General features: G+C 34.4%; 1 protein-coding gene across 1 annotated transcript in view; it reads right to left on the minus strand.

Annotated features, from left to right (window-relative positions):
- Positions 1-1,070: 1,070 nt before the first annotated feature.
- Positions 1,071-25,943, minus strand: part of GRB14 (growth factor receptor-bound protein 14) — a 58,091-nt gene continuing 33,218 nt past the window's right edge. Inside the window, exons 3-13 of the mRNA XM_008583702.1 lie at positions 25,356-25,477; positions 23,334-23,408; positions 20,024-20,161; positions 17,393-17,503; positions 17,106-17,201; positions 10,150-10,230; positions 5,306-5,422; positions 5,143-5,215; positions 4,901-4,988; positions 2,649-2,742; positions 1,071-1,441 (exon numbers count right to left, since the gene is read on the minus strand). Of these exons, the coding sequence (XP_008581924.1) occupies positions 1,295-1,441; positions 2,649-2,742; positions 4,901-4,988; positions 5,143-5,215; positions 5,306-5,422; positions 10,150-10,230; positions 17,106-17,201; positions 17,393-17,503; positions 20,024-20,161; positions 23,334-23,408; positions 25,356-25,477 (1,142 nt within the window). The 3' untranslated portion in view covers positions 1,071-1,294. The remainder of the gene's footprint in view (positions 1,442-2,648; positions 2,743-4,900; positions 4,989-5,142; positions 5,216-5,305; positions 5,423-10,149; positions 10,231-17,105; positions 17,202-17,392; positions 17,504-20,023; positions 20,162-23,333; positions 23,409-25,355; positions 25,478-25,943) is intronic.

The raw sequence follows: 25,943 nt of genomic DNA on the forward strand, positions 1-25,943 counted from the left end.
GTTTTCATATGTTGGGGATTTTTTAACCAAAAATATCTAGTTTTTATTTAAAATTAAAGTATGCATTTTTAAAATATTGTTTAAAAAAAACTTTCTAACTTTCCCACAATGTTGTTATAAAGATCAGGAACAGTAGATAAATAGGCAATGTTTTGCATAATTTTAATGTTTATTTGATGTTCTGTTTTTCTTTTTTCTTTTTTTTTTTTAAAGAACAATGAATATCCTTTCCACAATAAATGGGAACAACAGAGTCATAGAATCCCAAAAAACTTCTCAGATGGTCTCAGGGAGGTGATAAGGGAGGTTAGTGTCTCAAGTTTTCAAAATCTTTGGCTTCTATATTGATGTTGCCATAGTAAGAAACTGAAAAGGTGGCAAGCGAAGAGAAAAACAAGGATTTACTTATTAGGATCCTTACAGATTTTCAATCCTTGATTTAGCTATTATGATTGGGTTAATGATCAGAGTGTTCTGAAAGCTAGAACATGGGCAAATGTGAAATATGAAGGTGCCAATGTCACATAGATTATGTGCCATGAGAAGGTATGTGCAGATTATAAAATCTTCTATATTTTGATCCTTTTCTTAAAGATAGTTTCAGCCAATCATTAAGCAAATGAAAAAAATGCAATGAATAATGTGCCACTAATAGATATACCATTATAAACTTTATAGTATAATTAATAATTCAATAACATAATAAAAGTTATCCAGAAAAAAAATCAATATATTTTAAAATAGTTTTAAGCTGCTACCCAAAAATATGATTTGATTTCAAGGTTGTAAAAAATAAAGAAAATATATAATTCAAAATAGTTTTTAGTTTATTAACAAGTTGTAGATAGTTTATTTTAATTGATTACCCCGGTTTTTAATCATACTTTTAATATTAAAAAAGTAGTATAATTGAAGTTCACTCCACACCCCCATTCAAAACCCCCATTTTTTTTTTCCTATTGTATTTGAGAATTCTAATGCTGCTATAGTAAATAAGGACAGAGATGTTTAAAATATGCATGCTTCAAGAAGATATCAGAGTAATGTAAATCACACAAGAACACACCAAGTCATTTTTCACTTAAGGTTTAATTTTAACTAATCAATTTTAAGTGAAGAATATAATGTCAATCCAAATCTTTACTTATTTGCAATGCACAAACTATTTTTTGTAACTGGCTGGTGAAAAGCATTCTTTTCCCATGGTAATGTTTTCACCCATATTTATGGTCTTTTTTTTTTTTTTCCTTGATTCCTTTTTCATCAATAGTTTAACAAGTCACTTCTGGTTTGGCTAAAGAGCAATCCTAGTACAATAATGTTTCAATTTGCAAGGAAGAACACCCTTATTGAGTTGATAGAACTCCACTAGCTGGATTAGATCCGTAAATCTTGTGTGACCATCATCCAGTGTATGGAACATTTCACCATCATCTTCAACCTGCAGGAGGAAAAGCAACAAACTGATAAAGAGGGCAGATTATCCAGAAGAATAATCATATTCTACTGCATATTATGCTATCATATGCCAAAGTTGACAAGGTTAAAAAACTAAAGGAGAGTGGAAAGAAAGTTATGGCATGTCTACTTATTTTTTGTAACAACTTCCATTTAAAAGAAATATCTTCTGATTCTTGGATAAACAGCATGGCTCTACTTTCCCTACTTCTAATTCTCCCAATGTTCTGTTAGGATAGTATGATGATTTTGAATCAATGAACACTGAGAAATCTTTATTATTTGATGTAAGAGTAAATCAATTTTTATGCTCCCACATATAGAAAGTAATTTCCATTTCTAAATGTTGTCTACTTAGCAGTCTCACTCAGTATATTAAAAATGAATATTCACATAATTTATATCAGGAAATAGAATGTCAGTTGTCTTCTTTTTATTTTTATTTTTTTGGCAGTGACATCTTCTGGCATTGAACAATTCATACTTGCTGGGGACACTGATCACATAATCAAAGAAGTAGGCAGAATACCTTATATGAACTTTGGATAATTCCCAAACAAGACACTTCAAAAAGAAACACTAGCAGTTTAGCAGCCTTACATAACACCTTCCTGAAAGTAGACTGAATCTATCTCACACTATCTGGTTCCAGTATGCACACCACATACATATACGTGCACACAGACACATGGCAGCAGAAGAAACAGAAATCCCAAAGCTAGTTGTGCCACGCAGAAGCAGAATCACAGAAATTGCTAAAATGTGCTCAGAATCATTTTAATAGTCACCCGTTCCACAGCACTATCCATAGCTATTAAAAATAAAACAACCAAAACAACAAAAGGTTTCTGGGAGAAGAGAAGAGAAAGGGCTTTAAAATAATGTTTCTTAAAGAACCATTAGTAGAACTCAGGAGAATCTTTAGTGGCCTTTTAACAATAGGTGGCATGGGGTCTATACAATATTGCTAAATCATATTTCATGGAAAAAGGGAAATTTAATTTTTACAATTCCTGTATTTCTTATATTAATTCAGGCTCATAAAATCATTTCTGCCAAACTTAACTCTAGTCAAAGCACAAGCTTCCAAATTATATTTAATAAAAGGACCAAAAGAAAACCATAGTTTCCAAAAGCTTATGCATTAAGATCATTTCTAATACACAAATATGAAATCACAAAATACTTACTGGTATAATTTGAAAGTGCTTTATTTTTTGTCCATGACTCATTGACAGTACGAAAGTTTTGGGGTTACTCTGACTATCCCGTACCAAGAAAACTCTAAAGAGAGAGAAGTAATTTCAATATGTTTCTACATTTACTCATGGATTTCATAGAATTGCAGCATGTAATAAATCCAGAAAGTGTATTCATAAATGTTGCAGCTGGGGACTCCAACAATTGGTATACAATATGGTATAACATAATCCTATATCTTAAAACTGTCATCAGTGCTAATGTAACTTTTTTATATGATGAATATACAGCCCATCTGTCAGATTGTTTGTTCACAATAACCAATATAAGACTATGTTGGCATCAATAATTAGTGCTTTTTCCTTTTTCCACTGGGAAGTTGGGTATTCACATGTAAGTCTTCTGCACAGAATGAGGTATTAGTATGTTGCTATTTTAACTTCACATTAGGCCTGAAAGAAGATAATTATTTGGACAAATTATTTTGAACAAAATCATTTTTTTTTACTCCCTCTTCTACACTGGATCCCCTCTCTTCTTGTGATTCTGGTTTCTACTATTAAATATGCAACAAAAAGTAAGAAATGGATATATTCTAAAAAAAGTCAATCTTAAAATCATTTGTTAAATGTTTAAGCCAAATGTTTTAAGTCAAAGAAACACCCAAACAACATGTACTTTAACCTCGAGAAAAGGCTTTCTAATGTCAAGCTAGAAAATAAGATGTGGCCTAAAGGCCTCAGAGAAAAACACTGCCAGGCAGGGATTCTTATTTACTAACAACGCAGTGCAAACCCAACTTTGTATTAATTGTTGGCAAACACACTGTGTAAACGGTCCGCACTGGTGACTCTAATACTAATCTCATTGTGCCTGGGCAAAGATGCAGCCAAATTTGAAGCATCAGAGATGTCGGATGAGATTATCCGTTTCATTTGTGTTGTGTGAGATTCTGACATTACATCACTGGGAGATGCGACAAAAGGGCGTTTCACTGGTAAATCAAGCTGTAATTCTCTTCCTATTCCCAAGTAGATCACCACTACCACCTAGTGGACCGCTTGGCACCATCGCAGCTTTCCAAAGGAATACCAAAAAAAAAAAAAAAACACAAGAAATATTTTGTCATCCTTAATACAATTATTTCATTCAATTTACAAAAACTGGGTTCAGAAATGAAGAAAATTATAATCCTCCAAAACATTTTAATAATTTTTTATATTTCTTTTCTTGGTCTCATCGGATTGTAATTCTGCCGATGGTTCAAATTTATATCCAAAAAGACTGCTCTATGAAGAGAAGCATATTAAAATCTTCTCTTATTTAGAGTCTGATGAAATGCTGACTTGCTATTAATAATCTTCCATGTGAAGATGCATTTTTATCCAAATGTCAGTATTAAATCACCTCAAAAGCTTGTCATCCTCTTAAGCCAACCTTTGAAGATAAAAATCCCATCATGACTTGTTTAAATTGATACTGGTTTCATTTCTCATCCAAACCTTAATAAAACCTCCCTCATTTGTATTTCATTTGGGAAGAAGGAAATTTAGCCAGTATTTTAGAAAGTATCTGAAACTCTGAGTAATTTGAGAAAAAGAAAATTCTTCTGGTTATAAATCTTTCATAATACATTCTACATTTCTCTCGTATACTCTATGGTGCCACAGTAAAAGAAAACATAAAAAAAACAGCTAAAAAGTACTTTTTTCATAGGTTTACATTACTTTAAGCTGTTATAATTTAGAGAAAAGACAATAGGGATTTAAACAGACAAACAAATAAAACGAGCATTCAAAATATGTAAGAAATAGCTTTTTACTTAATACACCCCTCATCATACCTAAACAATATGTGTAAGATAATGTCACGATAAACAATACTTTGGAATCATATTAATTATATGTTCAAATCAAAATATTAGCTCCCAAAAACAAGGTCAGTTTTTTTCCCCCATTAATTAAGATCTGAGATGCTAGCATTGGCACAAAATGGTAATATTAGCAATCACTGGTTAAAAACAAAGCATCCTATTCTGTTATCTGTTGATTTATGCACAAATACAAGGCATATGCTATGTATTGTATAGATATTGCTAGAACACAATGGCAACCACTGTTATCAAACAAAGTCACTTCTCTTTCATAAGCCCAGGTCAAAAACTCTTTGTGTATGCTGCATAATTACTACTTATGGGAGAAATACAAATACTACCACTCAAAACTAAAAATACTAAACTTACCCATCCACAAGTCCTTGCTGAATAATCAATCGCTGAGCTTCATCTCTAGAAATTTTATGGTGAAACCATGGCTGGGACCGGTGGATAGCTGAAAAAGTAAAATGAATGAATACGAACGAAGCTTTGTTTGAAATGACCACAATTTACTTGCAGGCACTTTCCACCATATCCACTCAGTGACCACTTCATGTGAAGGCACATCCATCCATCCGTCCAGTTACAATGACTATGAACAGACATACCCATGCTTGTGATGGAGCTCTGGGAAGAGGCAGTGGGGCTGCCATGAGTGCCCAGCCGTAAACATCCTTTTTTCTGAGCAAGAAAGGGGGAAACAAATCTCAACTTTTTGGGTGAAAGAAAATTAAGTCATAAAAATTGTGATGAAGGTGAATCTCTCTGTACCCTCCAAGCAAGTCCTTCTTCAACTGCAACTGAAAGTGCTTCAGTGGGATTTTCTATAACTCTGCTTTTCTGGCCTGAGAAGTCCATTGCTACCAGGGAATTCTCTGATATACTTCTCTGGGAAAAAAAAAAAACACATTTGAACCATGAAAATATCTTTGAAAGTTAATTTTCAGTGCTTTGCTGGCACTATATTTCCATTCTAGAATGGGGTTCCAAAAGTTGATAGCAAGAAATTTTAAAGTTAAAATGCATATTCAAGATAAAATGATGCTATAAGATTAAATAAGTTACATGGTTATTTGTTAAGGTGATCAAATTAAGTGCTGAATAAAGAAATTAAAAGCTTTCAAAATAGGTATGTCTTTTTCCTAAAACAAACCTATCTTTTCATATTCTCTAGCAAACTGGGAAAACTCCAATTTAGAAAGGAATAACCATTCCTATGGTTAAAAAGTTTCATTACCTTTGGATTCATCTGTCTATTAAGCTATGAGATTCATCAATTATCAATTAAATGTCAAATTCATCTACCTATAAAGCAGATATTTTATAAGATTCAAGATACACAAAAGCTATAACTTAGATTAACATACAACATCTTTAGAAATAGTATTCACGTTTTATAATAGAGCAAACTAGAACGTGTATTTTAAAAGTTTATGCATCAATTTTATCTTTCTTAGAAAATAAAATTTAGTGGAATAATAATTCATATAATTCCATAATATTAAATTTTCTATGATTTAATACATAGAAAATACACTTTTTCACCTTGTGAGGATACGCATCGCCAAATGAGAGCTGCAAAAATAAGTCTGAATAACAAAAGAACTGATACAAAACAAAGACACCTTTACATAAGCATAATTTAAACAAGTAATAAAGTCATCATTTTTGTTAATTACTTCTTGTATTCCTATTTTCTGAGGTGAAAGTAAAATATCCAAAACCTGGATAATATTTTTAACTTGTGTTCATTTGGGGTACTACTTTGCAACCATCTTTTTAAAAGTATGCAACCCACAACCAGTCATAAATCCTAAAGAAAAAAGGGGGGGACAATTATCAAAAATCTCTAGTTGAGAGTCTCACTCAGTTTATAAAATATGAAAAGGAGTTAAAGCCCTCCAAAAATTTTTTTAAAAACAAACAGAAAATATTTAACAGTTATTCTCCACTAATTAATAGGAGAGCAAAACCAGACGTGGAGTTATAGTGGTGAAGCATGAGCCAACCTGCATCTCGGACCCATGGCTTAAAACTATTTCATACCTTTCTATTTGGACCCAGCCATACCTCACTCGGTGGAACAGACTATAGTCAAATGGGGGCTTCCAACAAAACCTTACAACACAAAAAATTAGGGCTCCTTTATCATTGCATCACACACCCCACTTTATCATCCTTTGTTGTTTTCTCTTCAAACCATGCTGTAGTGGCCCACAACCTTATTATGGCATCTATATTTCTCAGGATCCACATGCAATCTCTCGATTGCTACAGGAGCCTTTATAACTGACAGCTGCTCTTTCCAGACAGATGCTGTCTCTGTAATCTCTATTTGCTGTCACACCCTGGTTTGCCCTTCTCACCCCGTGATCTTCTGTGCGGGGCTGTGGGCTAGTCGGATATACTTTTACTTTGTGGACATTAATGAAAAGCATCCACCTGCCCAAACCGCAGAGTAACTAGTCTCAATCATAATGATAGCTTTCTCCTTATAATATCTCTTCCTTCACATGCCAAGATGGGTTCTGTAATGGCAAGTTCCTGATAACATAAAAATACCATTAGGAAAGAAAAATACACATAATCAGTTGTTCTTTTTATTTTTTCCTTCTGTACAGCAGACTGGACTGTAAAACAAGATCCCTATCCCATAATTATTTGACATACGTAGGGAGACTATAATACAAATAAGGAAATTTTTCACTTGCTATATTAACTACACTAAGGGGAAACAGAAAAATATAGCAAATATCTTCCACTGAATGGCAGGTGGTAGATGAAAAATTAATAGTTTACATTTGGTGGACAAAGAAATGGAAGTAAAGCAGTCTGACTTAAACTCAAAAGGTCATTCTCAGCTCAGTCTCTTTCACATAGGGAAGCAATATTGATAACATTCAGAATCAGTTCTGTTTCTCAAATATTTGTCCCTTTTCCTAACTCATTCTTCTTAGGGGACCCTAAAAACAGCATCCATAATTTTAACAGCATGGCTTTCTTTCTAAAAAAGAAGAGACCTGGGTATACCTTGGATTACGCAGGCCACACTTTGAGATCTGATCCACTCACTCTTAATGAGGTTTTCATGTAAAACGTTTTTCAGGCAGGTTAGGTAAGTGGCAACCAGTAGCCACACTCTCTGTTCATACCGTTTGAAGAATCTAGACAAACTGGCAGCACAGTTTTTAGCAAGAGCGCACAGAATTTCCTCACATACTATTCTCTCATCTGTTTCATATACAGCCACAGGATATCAAAAAATGTAATGGATTCTAGAGATTATGCAACCATCCCCCTTATTTTACACGGTAGGATACCAGCGACTCGATCAAGGTCACACAGGCAGCTTACGGTAAACGTAGTAACAGATACATCCTGTCCAGGGTTCTTTTATGTACCACAGGGTGAAGGTACAGGGAAGAAACTGCAGTTTAGAATGTCTAGCCCAGGATCAAAAGTGAACAATAAAAATAACTTGAGTAGACTTTTTCCCCATCCCCCCACTCCAGCCAGGGTCATATTAATACATGCCTCTTTAAATGAATCCTTTGTTTGCCCTGAAAAGGACCAAATATATTCAACTTCCTGAAATGTCTGCTGATGAGTCTTATTTCAAAGGCTGATGAGGTGGCTATTACATGCTATATATAGCTATGATGTTCATTATGGTATAAGAATTTTTTTCTCATTTCCTTTTTTAAAATGTATACTTGGAAAAGTTAAAAAAGAGAATTGTGTTCCTTTAAAAATATAACTAAAATACACTAACTTTCTTGTGTCACTGACTGAAAACAGTCCCTGGATGAAAAGTAGCAAAAATGAGTGAGGGGCACTGGCTTCTATCTATTAGGTCACTGATTCTTCTGAAATAATCTGGAAAAGTGGGATTCTGATAGACACCAAAGTAAAGACAAACACCTTGCTAAACTTCTAAGTCTTCTTTGCAGAAATGAAAAACAGCGGACATATAATTCTTCAATGTTACTCTCTGATCATGACAACTGCCATACGGGACTGGTCCTCAGCATACAGGCACTGGAACCTCTTTCCACTATGACCCCCATTTCCAACCAGATTCACTCAAGGAGTATCTCTTCCTATACATGGTATCGAACAAGTAAAGTCACACTAACCAAACTGTCATACACATCTTGATCCACAGCAGCATCACTTTCCATGGAAATAGTCAAGAATGATACCATACTTCTATGCTAATGACAGTATTGAGAAAAGAAAGTACTTTGTTTATAACAATTTTTTCTTGTGATTAAGAGGACATTAAACAATAATTGCCTGCAAATGCTTGGCTGCTATGAACATGTTCATCCTAATAATTTTAGCCTACAAAAGAAATTTGGAGGGATTTAGGAAAGGATTAAGATAATAAAATTCATTATTCTTTTTATATACATATGGATTGAAAGATAAGGGTAAGCTGACAAATTGTAAAAATAATTCACCTTAAACTGACTGCTTTCATAAAAATTCATTATGTTCCTGAGTTTCTTATTTTAGGGCTTAAAAGTAATATGATACAAAAATGAAAAATTATTCTTCCATAACTTAAAGCAACATAAGTAAAAAATTGGAGTTCTTTTTCTATAAAGTCTATCAAACTTCACAATCAACATTATTTCATGCCTCATTCCTAGAACTGAGCATTTCATCTGCTACATTACATGTAGGGTAAATGCTCCTTCCTTGGTCACAGCCATGAAGAGAATATTTTTAACCTAAGTGGAAATTCAGGTTTCAAAAATGTACATTAACTGATTGGTAACACAGGCACATACATCTGAATTCCTAATATACTCAATATTCAGGAGTGCAGCCAAAATAGCAGAATATAAACTTTAAGTTTAGACATAAATTTCTTGTGTTAATACACAGGAAATTAAAATTAGGTCCTAAAGAAGGTAAAAGATGTGTCTCTGTGTATCTGCAAATAAATATCTGAGTAACAGTACAAATTTGAGAAGCAGGGCTAGAGTTAATGTGGTGCACAACCTACATATTGGTTTGCAGTTTTGGGGTTTTATGGAAAGCAGTCTGCTTTTTAAGGACCTGGAACTTTAAAATATATATATATTGTTAGAATGCTGTAATGCAAAAGAGCTCACATGCGTATACTGCAGCTTTTAAAATATCAAATCATAGGCAACTTTACAGTAGGCTATGACAATCCTGAATCAGTATTAAAATAAGCAAATAAACCACAATCAAAACCAATAATTAAGAAAACGTCATCAACAATGCCAAGGAAAATGTTCTGTAAATTAATTTATTAAGATCTAATCCTCAGATGCCATAATGGCACAAAATGATTCACATAATTCTTTCAAATATTTAAAAATTTTCTTTAACATGTAACAATATGTATTCTAATTGAATATATACTGGTGTGATTTTATCACACAGGCTGTAAACATATGAAATACAAAATTAAAAAGTACAATAGAACATTATAATATAATGGTGCCAAAGAGTTACTTTATTTGACCAAAAGGAAATAATGTAAATGTATTGTAATATACATTTGTAATGCAATGAAATTTTAAATTAATGCCATGTAAATATAAAATAAAATACACATTCGAACATTTGGTCCTTACCATGGGTGATACACTCTGAGAACTGCAGCCACTTCTACCTTGATACGGATGCATATAATTCCGGTACAACTGCATGCCATACTGCAGAACAAATAAATAAAAACACATTCCCACCACATTTACTACACTGATAATTTATGAAAATCAACACTTTCACTATACATTATCAGTATAAAAAGAATTATAAGCTTTCCTTAAAACAAATAAGTTAAAGCAACCAAAATTTTGAAAGATAAATTTTAGTGCCCTGCAATAACATTTAACAAGACAATGTTTTTTACTTGGACCCACCACTTAAAGTCAAGATCACCAGTACAAAGTTCTGGAACTGACATATCTACTCATTATTTTTAGTACCAAATTGTACACAACGATTTGGAGTAGTACACTGCCTAGTGATAAGAGAACTCACTTCAGAAAGGTGGCATGTTTTATAGTACGAAGATTCTGAAAACCTCACACACATCCTAAGCACACACTGGGTAAAACTCACTGTAACTCTCTGACTGATGAATTACCATGTCTCTTTCGTAAATCCATAAACTTTGGCCCTACGCTGAAAATTCTTGGCACTACATTAACCTCATATCAAAACTCTTATGGCACTGTTTAATTTTTGGCTTCAAATTCTGGGAAATCAAAGTAGCAGGGAATCAAGCTGACATCAGAGGGTTTCAAAATACAATATAAATGGCAGTAGATAAGAACTGCAGGGTCTTCACTTTCAAGAGGCAGCATCATATGGACTAGGCTGGCAGGCCATAATTACGAAGTAGGTCTGGATTATAATTGGATTATTCGTTTGAGAAACATTAAGAATGCCAACTGCCATAACAGCTGTCCTGGAGGTGTCCCCATCTGAAACTGGAAGTTACCACCCCCTTAGGTTTAAGACACTTGGTTAAAAAAAACAATGGGACTGACAACTTTTTTTTTTTTTTTTTTTTTTTTTGCTATACTCTCCAATTCTCTCCAATTCATGAAGCCATAATGAACTTAAAAGTTAAGTTCTATACAAAAGAGACTGAATAGACAGCATGGAAACAAATCTTACCCATAGGATGAATTCCATTTAAACATTCCAACAGAGCTGTTTCTCTACTAAAGACTATTTCCTTAAAAGCAATTCTGGCAAAGTGGATATATTTCATAATAAGGCAAAAAATGAGAGGGGATTAGGGAAGTCACTGACTTCAAGATTTTGTTTTAAACATGAATATAAACCCACACTCATTTAAAGTTCACTATGCTGACTTCTTTATCCAATTATTTCCCAAATTCTAAAAATTATTTTTTAATTTAAGGTTTGATTGACATTAAAGGGACCTAATGAAATTTATTTTAAATCAACTCTATGACTATAATAACTTTAAAGAAAAGACAGAGAAGCTTAATTTCTAGTCAAGTTTATTTTAAAGAATACATAATAACCTCAAACCAACACTTGCACAAGGAACATGCTACTTGGCCACCTTTTATTTATCTGCATTGAAAAGCCTGCTACCTACTAAGAAGACTGTTTTCTTCAAAGATGTATTGTCCCTGGTATGTGCAGTGTTAGTTAGTTGCCCCTGTCCTGTTGGAGGTCTTTAAGTAGGCATTTAACTCTGGCTGAGGAGTAGGACATGGGTCACCTTAATATCTCCTGGTCTTACAGGGAGATACATAAGGGATCAAAATTTGTTAGAGAGAGGCTAGCAGAGTTCTGATTGAAGGGAGGGGGAAAAGGGTACATGTAACTAGGACACTATACATGAGCAAATATTCTGTTATCTAAATCACAGATTTTCTATAATTTTATATGTAACTAGAATTTTTCCAAAGAGAAAGAATATCTCCATTTGATCCACATGTAGAGTTCATATATGCATATGAAAAGGAAAAGTAAATAAGGATAAAATAAGAGGTTATATTTTTGGTGGGAAGCTGTATCTAATAAGCAGTATGAATGAAAACAAGAGGGCACTTCTGGACCAGCCAGCATAGTATAGACTGTCTCCCAGCTCCTTTTCACTACATACAATGATAAACTCTGGAAATAACACAGCAGACAACCAAAGGAGACAAACCAAAGAGGTGTTAGAGAGACTTCCAACACCAGGCGAGTTACACTGCACAGACAACAAGCTGCCAGGGGAAGACAGCTCTCTCCTGTTAGGAGGCCTCAACTGTGTCTGTGTTGGGAGATCTGGGGAAAGCCCTGGATTCCTGTGATCTGGATATTTGCAAGTGTAAAACAGATCCTATCACCTTCCTGTGTGGTTTCTCATTGGCTCCAAGATAAAAGTCCTCACTGATGCCTGCCTCCCTCTCCAGCCTGAACTGGAAGAGTTTTGCCATAATTGAAATGAACAGGGAACATGGAAGTAGTAAATAGAAGAATGGCCCCCAAAGATGTCCATGTCCCAATCCCTGGAACCTGTGAATATGTTAGGCTACATGGCCAAGGAGAATTAAGGTTGCTAATTAGCCGACTGTGCAATCGAGTGATCATCCTGTCTTACTCAGGTGGGCCCACTGTAATCACAAGGGGCCTTATAAGTGGAAGGAGGAGGCAGAAGAAACAGAACCTGGGAGAAGGATTTGGCCCGACATTGCTGGTTTTGAAGGTAAAGGAATGGCCAACAGAGAAGGGGGTCTCAGTGGCCTCCAAAGGCTGGGGAGGACAACAAAAATGGATTCTTCCCTAGAGTCTCCAGAAAGGAACATAGTCCTGTTGACACCTTGATTTTAACCCAGTGAGACTCATTTCAGGCTTCTGAACTGAAGAAGTGTAGGATAATATATTTGTGTTGTTTTAGGCCACTACACCGGTGGTTATTTGTTACAGCAGCCATAGAAAACTAGCACAATGGAGCATCTTCGAACTGAGAATCCATGATTTGAAAGAAGCTTTGAGAACAGTCAGATGAGAAAAAAAGTGAGAAGGGGACAATCTTTTAGAAACTATGCATTCTAGAGAAGAAAGCATTAAATAAAGAAAGCTTTCAGCGTATTTCACTGATTCTTAGATGTGCATTTCAAAATTTAACATTTATAAAGTCCACTGCATCCTATAATCTATAACATCTAATATTCACTGTGGACAGTGACATTTCATTGCCTGAACACTTTGGGAGGATCAAGAAATCACAAGCATCAAACTTTGCAGGAGGGTTGTCAGCAACTAGAAAGTTAACCCCACAGACCATGGGAGAGCCCTCATCTGAGAAGTTCTGCCTCCCAAAACTCTAGATGGCACAGAGCCGGACATCCTGTGGAAAACACAGGTATCCGAGACTCTGAGATAAAAATGATTCAGAAATGCCAGATATAGAATGTGAAGAAGTTTTAAAGATACCTCGACTAATTTATTTCACTTATACACATATTTTTTTTATATGTACAGTCGGTCCTCCAAATTGCAATAGTTTGGCTTAATGTTTTTCAACTTTACAATGGATTTACCTTGTCATTGCCCCATAGTAATTATATACACTTATGTAAGTATATACATGTGTGTATACACCTATATGTATAAATATGTATGTGTGTATATATACGAAGGTTTTTCAAAAAGTTCATGGAAAAATAGAATTAAAAGATAATACTAATCTTTCCCTGAACTTTTTCAAGTAAACTCATATATCCATGTATGTTCTTGCAGAACTGATAAATGACAAAAATCTAGGTCTAAATAAACCTGAAATAACCATTTAAATAAAAATAAAATAAAAAGTATAAGTGATATGAAAGCACTGTGTCATAGTTTTAGTGGCATCATTCAGTTTTTTCTTTCTAATGGTACAAAACACAATGGTGTATCCTGGTAAAATCAATGGCATCTTAGATTCACTGAATACCATTACAGGAAGCAGGCTTACCACCTGCTTCTGTGTTTGGTGTCTGACTCTGAGCCCAAGTTAGAAGAGAGGAAGACTTGGCTAGCAAGATTGGAGAGCATCTCCTCTACCAGCCCTATTTCCAGAGGCCTCAAGGTATTTTCTCCACCATAACTGTTGACAGGCTACAGCCTTCCAAAGAGTGCTAGCCTCCTGATCCATAAAAAGAGAAGGCTTGACGAAGTCAGTAGTTTTTAATCAGACACATAAGGAACTCACTAAATCAGGACCCCAAAGGATGAGCCTGGGGCACATGTAAGTTCAGAAACCTTCTCAGGTGATTCCATGTCATATCCCTAGTTACCTAGTTACTACTCCCTTGATTGACTGGCTTCCAAGACCCTCTAAAGTTCTAAAGTACTTTTTTCTCTTCTTTTCTTTTTCTTTCTTTCTTTCTTTTTTGTTTTGTTTTGTTTTGTTTTGTTTGTTTGTTTGTTTTACATTTATGACAAGGAGAGCAACACAGAAGCAACTACTTATCATGAAAATTTCAAAGATTCACAACTTCTATATTTTGTTGAGGCCAAAATCATGATACTCATTTTAACAGTAGAATATTTGAGAAACATACAAGCCTCACATAAGAAAGTTACCATAGTGGCTATCTGCCAAAATAGCAATGGAAGTAAATTTCAGTTAAACCAAAAGCTTCATTTAAACCATTTTTTCTTTTTTTTTTTTTTGTCTTTTTGTCTTTTTCCGTGTCCGGCAATGGATCGCAACCCTCAGTGTTGCCCCCGTACCGGACCAGGGACCGGCAACGGGATCGCAACCCTCGGTGTTGCTCCCGCGCCTCGCTCAGCCAGTGAGCGGGCACCGGTCCACATGTGGGATCCGAACCCTCGGGCGGGAGCGCCGCCGCGCTTCCCAAGCGGCGCACTATCCAGTGCGCCACCGGGCCGGCCCCTAAACCATTTTTTGAGAACTTTTTTCCAATACCATTTCACATCCATTAGGATGACTATAATTTATAAAAAAAAAAAAAAAAAAAAAAAAAAGGAAAATAAGTGTTGCTGGCAAAGATAGGGAGAAATTGGAACTTTCATATATTGCTGATAGGGATGAAAAATGGTTCAACCTCTTTGGAAAACGTTTTAGCAATTCCTCAGAAAGTTAAACATAGACTTACCATATGACCAGCAATTCCATTCCTACATATATACCCCCAAAATTGAAAACTGGTACTCAAACAAATACATGTACACACATGTTTGTGGCAGCACTATTCATAACAGTTGAAGGTGATAACAACATAAATATCCATCAATGAATAAATGAATAAACAAATTGTTAATCTAACACACATAAACATACAATGGACTATTATACAATCATGAAAAGGAGTGAAGAGCTGATACAATCTATAATGAGGATAAACTGCAAAACATTATGCTAAACAAAAGTCAGATATGAAAGGTCACATACTGTATGATTCTTTTTATACAAAATATCCAGAATAGGTAAATCTACAGGGACAGAATGCAGATTGGTGGTTTCCAGGGCATGGGAGTAACTACTTAATGGTTAAGAAGTTTCCTTTTGAGGCAATGAAAATGTTTTGGAACTAGATGGAGGTGATAGTTTATACAACATTTTGAATGCATTAAATGCCCCTGAATTGTTCACATTAAGAATAGTTTGCTTAATTTTATGTTATGTGAATTTTACCTCAGTAAAAAAAAATTAAAAGAATACAAAATAAAAATTTCTTCTGAACTTGCTAAGAACACTAATAATTCTGATTATGATCAGTCTGCTCTTCTTTACCCTGATCCCTCTCTCAACTGAGATGGTAATAGAAGGTTAACAAACTACAGAAGAGGTAAAACAGCAGTAGCAGAAGAAAAACAACAATCCTGGAAAATAAACAAACTTTAAATCAATTAAAACATTTACTACATCCCTTTCTTCAGGCTAAATGAAATGGTGGAATCCAAAGACTTCAGAAGGTCCCATTTGCTCTGATTTTCATTTCTAAATACATCAAAAAGCTAGTTGTAGTGCATACACCATTAATAATCTAAATCTTCCTGTCACAATGAATTTTATATATAATATGCATAATCTATACAAGGATACTTCGGAAAGCTCATGGAAAGATTTGCATTATCTTTTAATTCGATTTTTCAATGAACTTTTTGAAGTACCCTCATATATTTGCAAATTATATTAGTGCCCAGGCATGAATTATAAAGAATAACTTGGAAAATGTTAAAGCTCCCATTTTAAATCAAAGATTTGGCAATAACAATAAATTATGTATTTTGTTGATTTCAGCAGCAATGATACTAACAAGGACAAGGCACATTCTTTAAATTGTACCTTTTCAGTGAAAAAAAAAAATTGTAATTTTTTCCCGAGTTGTGACTACCAAAGCAGTATCTTCAAAAGCAAATGTTTAATAATTTTTTAAAATTATGAATTTAAAATTGTGCTAAATTTACTGGCATGCAGGTTTCAAAAATAAATATGAGTTTTCTATACATTCTGGAAGAAATCAGTTGTGTTCCTTTCCTACGTGTATCCACCTTTAGAACATTCTTTCAAAATACTTATCAACAAATTATGCTTAAGGAGGCTGTCATTTCTACTTAGCACAAACATAGATGTTTTAAATATATATTCATAGTAAAATTTATACAATAATTTGAGTTGTACTTGTTAAACTAGAAAGCAATTTATAAAATACTTAAAGGGAACATAAAACAACTACATTAAACACAGCCAGGTGTGCATGTTTTAAAATACACTTCATGTTAGATTGTCAGCAGTGTTTTAAAAAATGCAGACTCAGTCGTGTACAGGAGACATTTCATTCAGTTATACTGGTAATATTCTCACAAAAATAAAAATGAAAACATTTCTAGAAATGTAATAGTTAGGTTATTCCATTCCACTCTGCGAATGTTTACCTTTTAGATTTGAAAAAATACACACATTTGGTGGTGGCTGTTTTTCTTTCTCATACAGCCAGACAGATTCATAGGGAGTCTTCATGTTTTGAAATACAGATATTTTCCACCTTTTATGGTACTCACAGCACTTAATAGAAATTCACGCCTTCAGCGAGATTACCTTAAGCAATCTAATCGCGGTCACCCAGCACGTCCTACTCTGCTCTTCTTCTGCACAGAGCATTTTCAGGTCTCGGGGCCCTCCCGCTTTGCTAGGCTAGAAGGCCACAGCACATTGTTTATCGTTAATGCATATCTTGAAGGTAACACCTGTTGAAATAAAAGCCACTAAAATTCTCCTACATATAAGAGAAAGCTGTCTCTTTTTAAAAGAAATTAAAAGAAACTCAAGCTTACCTAAGAGGCTGAGGCTTGCTTTATTCATCTATCAAAATATTAAGTCTGTACCTTAAAGCAGAATCCATAGTTAGTCGGCGCTCCATGTTTTTTTTTGCCTGCCAGTGACACATAAATATCACTATTGCCAAATTCACTGAAAAACTGCAAATGACGCGGTTCCTTAAAAAAAAAATATAAATGTGAGTGTTGGAATGGATATATGTTTTTGCACTATCTCTTTTTATATTTCTAATACATTACATAATTTATATCTTGGACAAAATTTATTCCAAATAGAATTTCAGTATAATATCACAAAACAAAAGGAATGAAAAACTAGGTCACTATATCCGTAAATAACCAGGAACTGGATACAAATTTATTTTATTTTATTGGGGAGCAGTAATTTGTTTATAATTTAACTTCCAATTACACACACACACACACACACACACACACAAACACACACTCTCTCTCTCTCTCTCACACACAAGGGTGCTTCAAAAAGTTCGTGGAAAGGGCTGGCAGATTAAATCGCTCAGTTGGTTAGAGTGCAGCCTTGCAACAGCAAGGTCAAGGGTCAGTTCCTCACACCGGCCAGCTGCCCCCCGAAAAAAAGTTTGTGAAAAGTTTTGGAAATGATTTCCTTATACAGATTTCAAATAATAGCGCAACAAGAGGAAGACGGTTGGTTCGCATTTCCATAGCAGTTAGAAAAGAACAAGGAGAAAGATATGATTCCTGCTTCATTCAGATACAATCATCCCTCACATTTGCGAACTGCATAACGCACCAGAGGAGGCAGTGAGGGAGGCTGAATGACTATCTTGATTTACAGAAAGAAGAAGCCCATACAGATAAGTTCAGGAAAATTATCTAGCAGTGGAATGTGTCTGATTTTCAAAGCAAAGTGTAATCATGAGCAGCTATTTCTTCTTTAGGAAGTCCATGAGATTTAGAGCTGGTCATGGGAAATCACTGGGTCATATTATTCTGTGATAGGTTAATAACTTTGAGAAGTGCTTAATTCTGAGGCTGAAAGTATAATCAAAACTGACCAAAATGCATTTGTTCTCCAAACCTTGCTACTAGTAGTGTGGTCTCACACCAGCAGCATCAGCACCATCTGAGAGCTTGTTAGAAATGCAAAATTTCATGGCCCACTCCAGACCTACTGAATCAATACCTGCATTTTAACAAGATCCCAGGTGATTCATATGCACTAAAATTTGAGAAAAAGACCCCACAGAACATTCAGCAATATGAGCAACACTATTCAAATCCAAAGAAATTTCATTGTCATTTACGGATACACTACTCCATCTCTGATGACTGGTACAACAAGAGGTTCTCTGTATGTCACTGATCTTAAGTGTGTTTATCTAAAGAGTTCCTAACTTTATTGTAGAATAAGGCAGAAAAGAAAATTGTCTAAAAAAAAATAAAAAAGACTCAGCCTCGTGTTCTTGGAACAAGGGAGGAGGAAGGAAAAAGTTACTCTTATTGCCATGGCTTTTAAAACTTGATTCCTTCATAGAAACTGATTTGCTAGTAAAAATGTCTGACTTCTATGAAAATGAAATAAAACCATTCCTGTCTACTGATACTGTAGACGTCAATACAAGGGTACTTCAAAAAGTTCATAGAAAGATTCTTATTATATTTTAATTCTATTTTTCCATGAATTTTTTGAAATACCTTCGTACAGCTCAGTCATTTGAATGTGAGTAAAAGGCAGCTTGAGTAACACTGGAAGGCAATAAGAAGCATGATGAATTTCTTCTCTTGATTGATTCTTATTCCACTACTGCAGACATATCAAGGTTTACAGCACTATAAGACTAAAGGCTGAGTCGGCATGGTTAGCAAAATCTAAGCATGCACATGTATATACAAGGGGGGAGATAACAACAACAGATGCATGAAAATAGAATAATACCCTCTCATGAAAACTCTCAAAAGTATTTTTACTTGAATGATATCAAAGCATTGCATAAAATGTCAACATATATAAACCATAGACTGTATAGCATAGTAGACTTACACTAGACACATAGAAACATAGACTACATAAGTGCTGAGCACTATAAAATATACATGTATGTTTAAATGATTACATCTGTATCAACATCTGCATGTGTATATCTATATAACTGTGTGCATAAATTTATATACACAAGCACACAGATAAACACATCCATCTATCCATAATTATAACATCATAATTTCCCCTAGGAATTTACAAACTAGGTAAGGAGACAAAATAAAACACACAAAATAATGAAATGAGCAATAAAGGACTCAGCTGAGTGTTACTAGCTGTTCTGTTGATGTCGATCAACAGAAGTTCAGAGTAAGCAAGATCAGTGTTGTGACCCGGGGTTAAAAAAAAAAGGTATAAACTATGTTGGGCCTCAAAATCTGAGGCCTAGGATAAGGAGAAAGAAGTAAATTCAGGGTGGGGAAAAATGAGCAATATGTGTAGTACTGAAATAAGAGCATCCAGATTCCATCACAGATAAATGTTGAAACTACTGTGAAATAAAGCTGAACAGTTAATTTTTAAACAAATAATGGCAAATATTGAGGATCCAAAAAAATGCCAACTTTTGACATCAAGCAGTAAAGTAATAAATACAGCAAAGTAAAGCCCATTTTTATTTACAGCTAATATAACACATCACTAATACTTCAATTTACCTTTGATGTCCCTTTAGTAGAAAAATATAAACCAGATCTTCTTAGAAGGAAGTAAATTTTTTTCCATGATTTCTTTCCTTGTTCTTTTGCATGTAAGAAGCCATGGATTTCAGGATACGTGCTTGAACTCAGAAACATCTGGAGGAAAAAACAGACACTCTGATACTATTATTGAATCAATGACATTGTAGCCTTATACTAATCATGTTAAGGATTTAAACATGTAAAATCAACATCAGGAATACCATTCAGATACTATTACAGAAATCACAATACATATACAATGGAAAATAAATCAGTGAGTCTTTCAAAACCCTGACACAAGTTCCAAATGAAAATATGTTCACAAAATAAACATTTTAAGTGATCGGTACTTAGCCAACTACCAAGATTATAAGCTGTTTGAATTCTTTCCAAACGTTGGATGTCATCTACAGAGTTAAGTCCTGATACTTTTCATTCTTTTCCATGGTCTACCCTGAGATTACAGGTTTAGCTAACAACTTCATTACGGTATAAGTAAGACCACTGCAATGAATTGAATTATGTCCCTGTAAACCTCACTGAAGCTTGAATTATGTCCCCCAAGTTTTATGTATTAGAAACTTAGCCCCTACTGTGACTGTCAAGAGGATGGGAAATCCTATTATGGTAATTGAAAGGTGGAGCCTTGAAAAGGTGACTGGATTGTAGGACCATGCAATAGTGAATGGATTAGTAATGGTGGTCAAGGGCATGGTTCTGAGGGCTTTAAAAGAGGAGAGTCTGTCTTTCTCTCTCTCTCTGCTCTCTGTGCTTCCACCATCTTGAATGTGAGACTCTTGGGTCACTGTCATCACCACCAGATGTACTTTGGACTCCCCAGGCTCAGAAACTGTAAGCAATAAATTTCATTTTTTTTTTTTATAAATCACCCAGTTTGAAGTATTTTGTTATAAGCAACAGAAACAGATTAATAGAACCACAATCCTGACTTCAATTATTAAGCAGGAAGTTGAGCCAAGTTCATCTCCTTGCTGAGAGTAATGCAGACAACTCCTCTTTGTCTTCTATGGTTCTCAGTGGCAGGTGGGTATGGCAGGGTGTGTTTTCCAAAGAGAACTTCAACAAGAGCTTCCATCTCACATGCTCCTCTGCAATGTGATCTTGGCAATGAACCATGAAGAGGTAGGGTCTATTTCTCCACCTCCTTGAATCTGGGCAAGCATGTCACTGCTTTGATCAATAGAATATGGTGGAAGCCACACTCTGCTCGTGCAAGATGTAGTCCTTAACTAGCCTTGTGGCTTCCACAACTTAACTATTGGAAGCCAGTTGTCACATAAGAAATGTGACTACCCTGAGACCACCAAGGGTGAAAAGCTCAGTGCAACTGGGAAAGCCCTATTGGATGGGACACCAGTAGGAGAGGGAGAGAAAGAAAGGCCAAGGAGTATCAAGGCACAGGTAGTGGAAAAGCCATCTTAGTCAATGTGTCTCAGAGATGATCCACCAGCTGAATTCTTCCCAAATTCCTGCCATACAAAATTGATGGCAAAATATGACTGGGGTACTTTAAGCCATTAAGGTTTGGAATGGTTTGTTACACTGTAAAAATGAACTGTGACAGTGGACATGTGTTGATCAGGGAAACAATAATGACTTAACCAGACAGTGAAAATGCATTAGTGTCTCATTAAAGGAAGAAAATAAAAATCCCTATGAATAAACAAATGCAAATTGGAAAAAAATAAAAGAGAAATTATTACTAAAACAATGTAACATAAAAACATTTTTAATCTAATGAGCCACAGATATTAATTAATTGACATGCAAAACAGGCAAGTAGGTTTTTTTTTAGTTTGAGTGCTTTCCAAGTTATTAAACCAAACCAATTAAATTTTAAAAAGGGAGTCATAGAGGTCACATTAGAAAAAGAAGAAACCTTTTAAAAAGTGGAAACACTGCCTCAGTAGAGAGAAGAGGTCAGGGGCACACACAGGACTATCTGATTCCAAAGCCTGTGATTTCTCTTGTTTTTATAATTTAACATTAAAGCAACATAACTATGTTATAGGAAGATTTGGGAAAGAGTCAGAAGAAAAACTCCACCCCATCATTGTGCCACAATACAGTGGTGAAGCATTCAGAGGGCTGAGATCCAGGGGGCCTGGGGCACACCTGCTGCCACCATTTACCATGACATTCTGATGAGGTGTCTTTGTGAAAATCCAGCAGCATAGAAACAACTTTTAGAAAAATCTCTTGGGACTAATATTTCTAAACTATTCTGAAGCATGGCAATGAAATATAACCTATTAAAAAGCCCATAGAAAACACATCTGTGATAGATATATCTACCTAACAAATTTAGTCATAGCTACATTGGAAATATGAAAAGTTGTCTTCATTAAAGATTAAAGAATATTGAATGGGTTTGGAGATGGCCAGGGCTTAGCTCAAACAGAAACTGTTATAAAGACGTTGCTCAACATTAAACTGTGAAAAACAACTGCAGGGCTTCTCATGTAAAATCTACTAATCTAGCAAAAATAAAATAACTGAAATCATTCATTTATTATAATGACAATGTCTTAGAGAATGACCATCTCAAGTCACTGCCAGTTTGAAGAAATGAGCCCAGTAGACACAAAACTAAGGATATTTTTAATTAGATGTGGTCGGTTATCTCAGTTGGTTAGAGCACAGCCTTATAACATCAAGGTCACAGATTCGGATTCCTGATTTCTGAACTGGCCAGCCTCCCGGGGGAAAAGAAAAAGAAAACCCAACCAACCAAGAATATTTATTTCACAATTCTATGCAAGGATTTCCATCACAGCTCTTACCAATGTTAGTGTATGAAACAGACATATTATACATCTTATTTTCTTTTCATTTAATTACTAAATATTTTACCACTGATAGAATTGAGAGTGTTTATTATGAAAGCTAATACTAAGTATCTGTTGCCAAAATGTCTGCAATTTACTGGAAAGTTTGATTTTTCAAAATACTAACAGAATCTTTACACACATCACAAAGCAAAACTCTGCAAGCTTCCTTTCATGATACACATTTTTAAATGTTTAAAATCCTTTGACAGTTGGAAAAAACTGGGAGAAAGAACATTGCATTGTTAGGGGGCTTTATTGATTCTATGGCATTCTTTAACCAGATTTCATTTATTTTTCTTTTTTTAGTTTTACCTCCAGCAAAAATTAATCATTCAACGCATAACATTTCAAAATCTGGGCATGTACAAATAAGGACCTCAAAGTTTTTCTTTATTATATTATTACTTACATATTTTAATGAAAATATATTTTACCTGCAAAATCTGTGTGGGGGATATTTCCCCATTGGTTTCAGTTGCAAAAGACACCATATGTTCTGGAAAATAATACTGACAAAAAGATAGAGGTTAAATTATTCCAAAACCATGCTGGAAAAGATTCAATTATGACCAATACAGTAATCTCAAGAGAGTTCTTTAAAACAGTGTTTCTAAAATTTACCCGAAGTACTTTTGAAAATGCCAGTCTCTGGACACTACCTCAGGCATCTTAATGCAAATGTCTGAAGATGGGCCCAAAGATAAGCAAACACTCCCAGATGATCTGATGTGAAGAGAACCACATTCCGGGGGTTATAAAACACTGCTCTCAAGTTGACAGTGCCTTTGCTCCCAATCTCTTGCCTGAGTCTGGCAACCATTCTGCCAGTTACTCAAGGACTATTGACCTCATTTTACAAAGTTAAGAATCATAGAAGTAAAGGGTATGTCCAAGGTCATAGCCCACAACATAGAGGAACCAGAACTTAAACTGGGCTGGGAAACTAAAAGTCCAGTCCTTTCCAGCTACTGTTTTTCCAAACTTGTTGAATCATAACATTCACCCAGAGCAGTTGCTTAAAATAGGAATTCCCAGGTCTCATTGCTGGAGTTTGTGATTCAGGAGGTCTGGGAAGATCCTGGATTCTGTGGATTTAATAAGCACTCTTCCCTAGGTAAATTTTATGATCAGACAATTTTGGAAAATATATTCTACTATATGTCCTCTAGGACAGGGTTTTTTAACAGCAGTTCTACTCACATTGTGGTCTAATAATTCTGTGTTGTGGGGGCTGCCCTGTGCATTATAAGATATTTAGCAGCATTCCTAGCATCTACCCACCAGCAGCAACCCTCCTGCCCCTCTCTTAGTTGTGACAACCGAAAATGTCTTCAGACATTGTCAAATCACCCTGCAATTGAGAACCACTGCTCTAGGTCTACAAAATGAATGTCCAGGCTTTTAAATAGAAAATAAATAAAACCAAAAACAAGCACTAAACCATATTTTTTTAAACTTGACTTTTAAATTCTTGCTTTTAATATTCACAAGAAAACACTTTCCCTTCAAATTCTAATTCCATTTAATTTTTATTAGAACTCTTATTTTCATTGTCAAAGACCATCCTATTATGTTTCTATTAATAAGTTAAAATAAAAGAGAATGTAAGAGGTCTTTCAGGGTTTGAAAATATTCTATTATGGTGTGTATCATATATTTTTCACAAAGGATCATTTCAATCCAATTATACAAAACTTAGTGTAAAAATATGCTACAGCTGCAGAGACAAAAACAATTTAATAATGAGCCCAGAGGCTATTCTGACTTCTCTAGATCCCTAGTCTTTATTAGAATGTGACATACATTTTTTTTTCTTTTCAAGAGAACTACAATGGAAGTAGTATTTACTAGATAATACACTGTTTAAAAAAACAGTGTAATCTTATTTCTACTTAGCTCAGAAATTATTGCACTGAAAACAAAGTAATTTGGAATAGCCCGATTCATGTGAATTTTAAATATCTGGCTAAGTTACAACACTCCCAACAATCATCAATTTGTTTTTACTTTAGAAAGTTTCTTATTTAAATTTCCTAAATTCTGTTAAAAGTGTTAAACTATAATATTTTTTAATCTGCCTCAGGACCTGTAATAATTCACTTTTCAAATGAAATGTATAATTATTTTGTTTTATTTTTCTAAAAGGCAAGAAAAAGAAACAATGGTTCCTCAAAACTAGGTTTCTTAGTCTTTCAAATTAAATAACCAAATTTGTTTCAATTCAGATTTTGCCAATATGACTAAACAAATGTGTCACATGTGTATCTGAACGTCTGCGTATAATGTTAACTAATCATTGTTGGAATAAGAAGAAATGTGAGTATAATTTTAAAGGACCAGAATCCTTACTACAATTTAAGAAATAGAACTGATTTAATTTATAGTGACTCTCTTATTTGCATAAAGTTTAACTGACTCATTTATTTTTCATAACTATTAATGTGGATTTCACTTACCATTGGGTTTTTAAAGAATTCATATTTGGCATAATTTTTTCTAAAGTATAGCTTATTTTCTTCTTCCATTCCCCAGTTAGTTAGCACTTCAATCACCAGCTCATGGTCTTCTATTGTTCTTTCTGTAAAGAATGTTTCAGTGAGTATGTCAACAGATAGATAGATAGACAGACAAATATATATAGGAGGATACTTCAAAAAGTTCCTGGAAAGATTCACATTATGTTTTAATTCTATTTTTCCATGAATTTTTTGAAGCACTTTCATGTGTGTATACATACATACACACGCAAATATATCAACCCATACAACTAAATATATATTATATAAGTATATGTACTAAACATAACAAATTTCAACTCAAGTCTAAAATAGCCAGATTAATAAAATTTCTCTTCAATTTTGAATTATTAATGTAAATTTTTATACCAAAGCAGACTGTCATCTGAAAAGGAAAATTACATAAAATAACACAATGCACTTTTTGCTAATTCTCAATCTCCTTTTATTGCTATATAAATTATAATATCAGTTTTATAACAAATCTGCATTAAGTATATGGGAGCTATTCTCTTTCTCCAATTCATC

The sequence above is a fragment of the Galeopterus variegatus genome, unplaced genomic scaffold, assembly GCF_000696425.1.
Source record: "Galeopterus variegatus unplaced genomic scaffold, G_variegatus-3.0.2 Scaffold9, whole genome shotgun sequence".
Classification (NCBI taxonomy): Eukaryota; Metazoa; Chordata; class Mammalia; order Dermoptera; family Cynocephalidae; genus Galeopterus; species Galeopterus variegatus.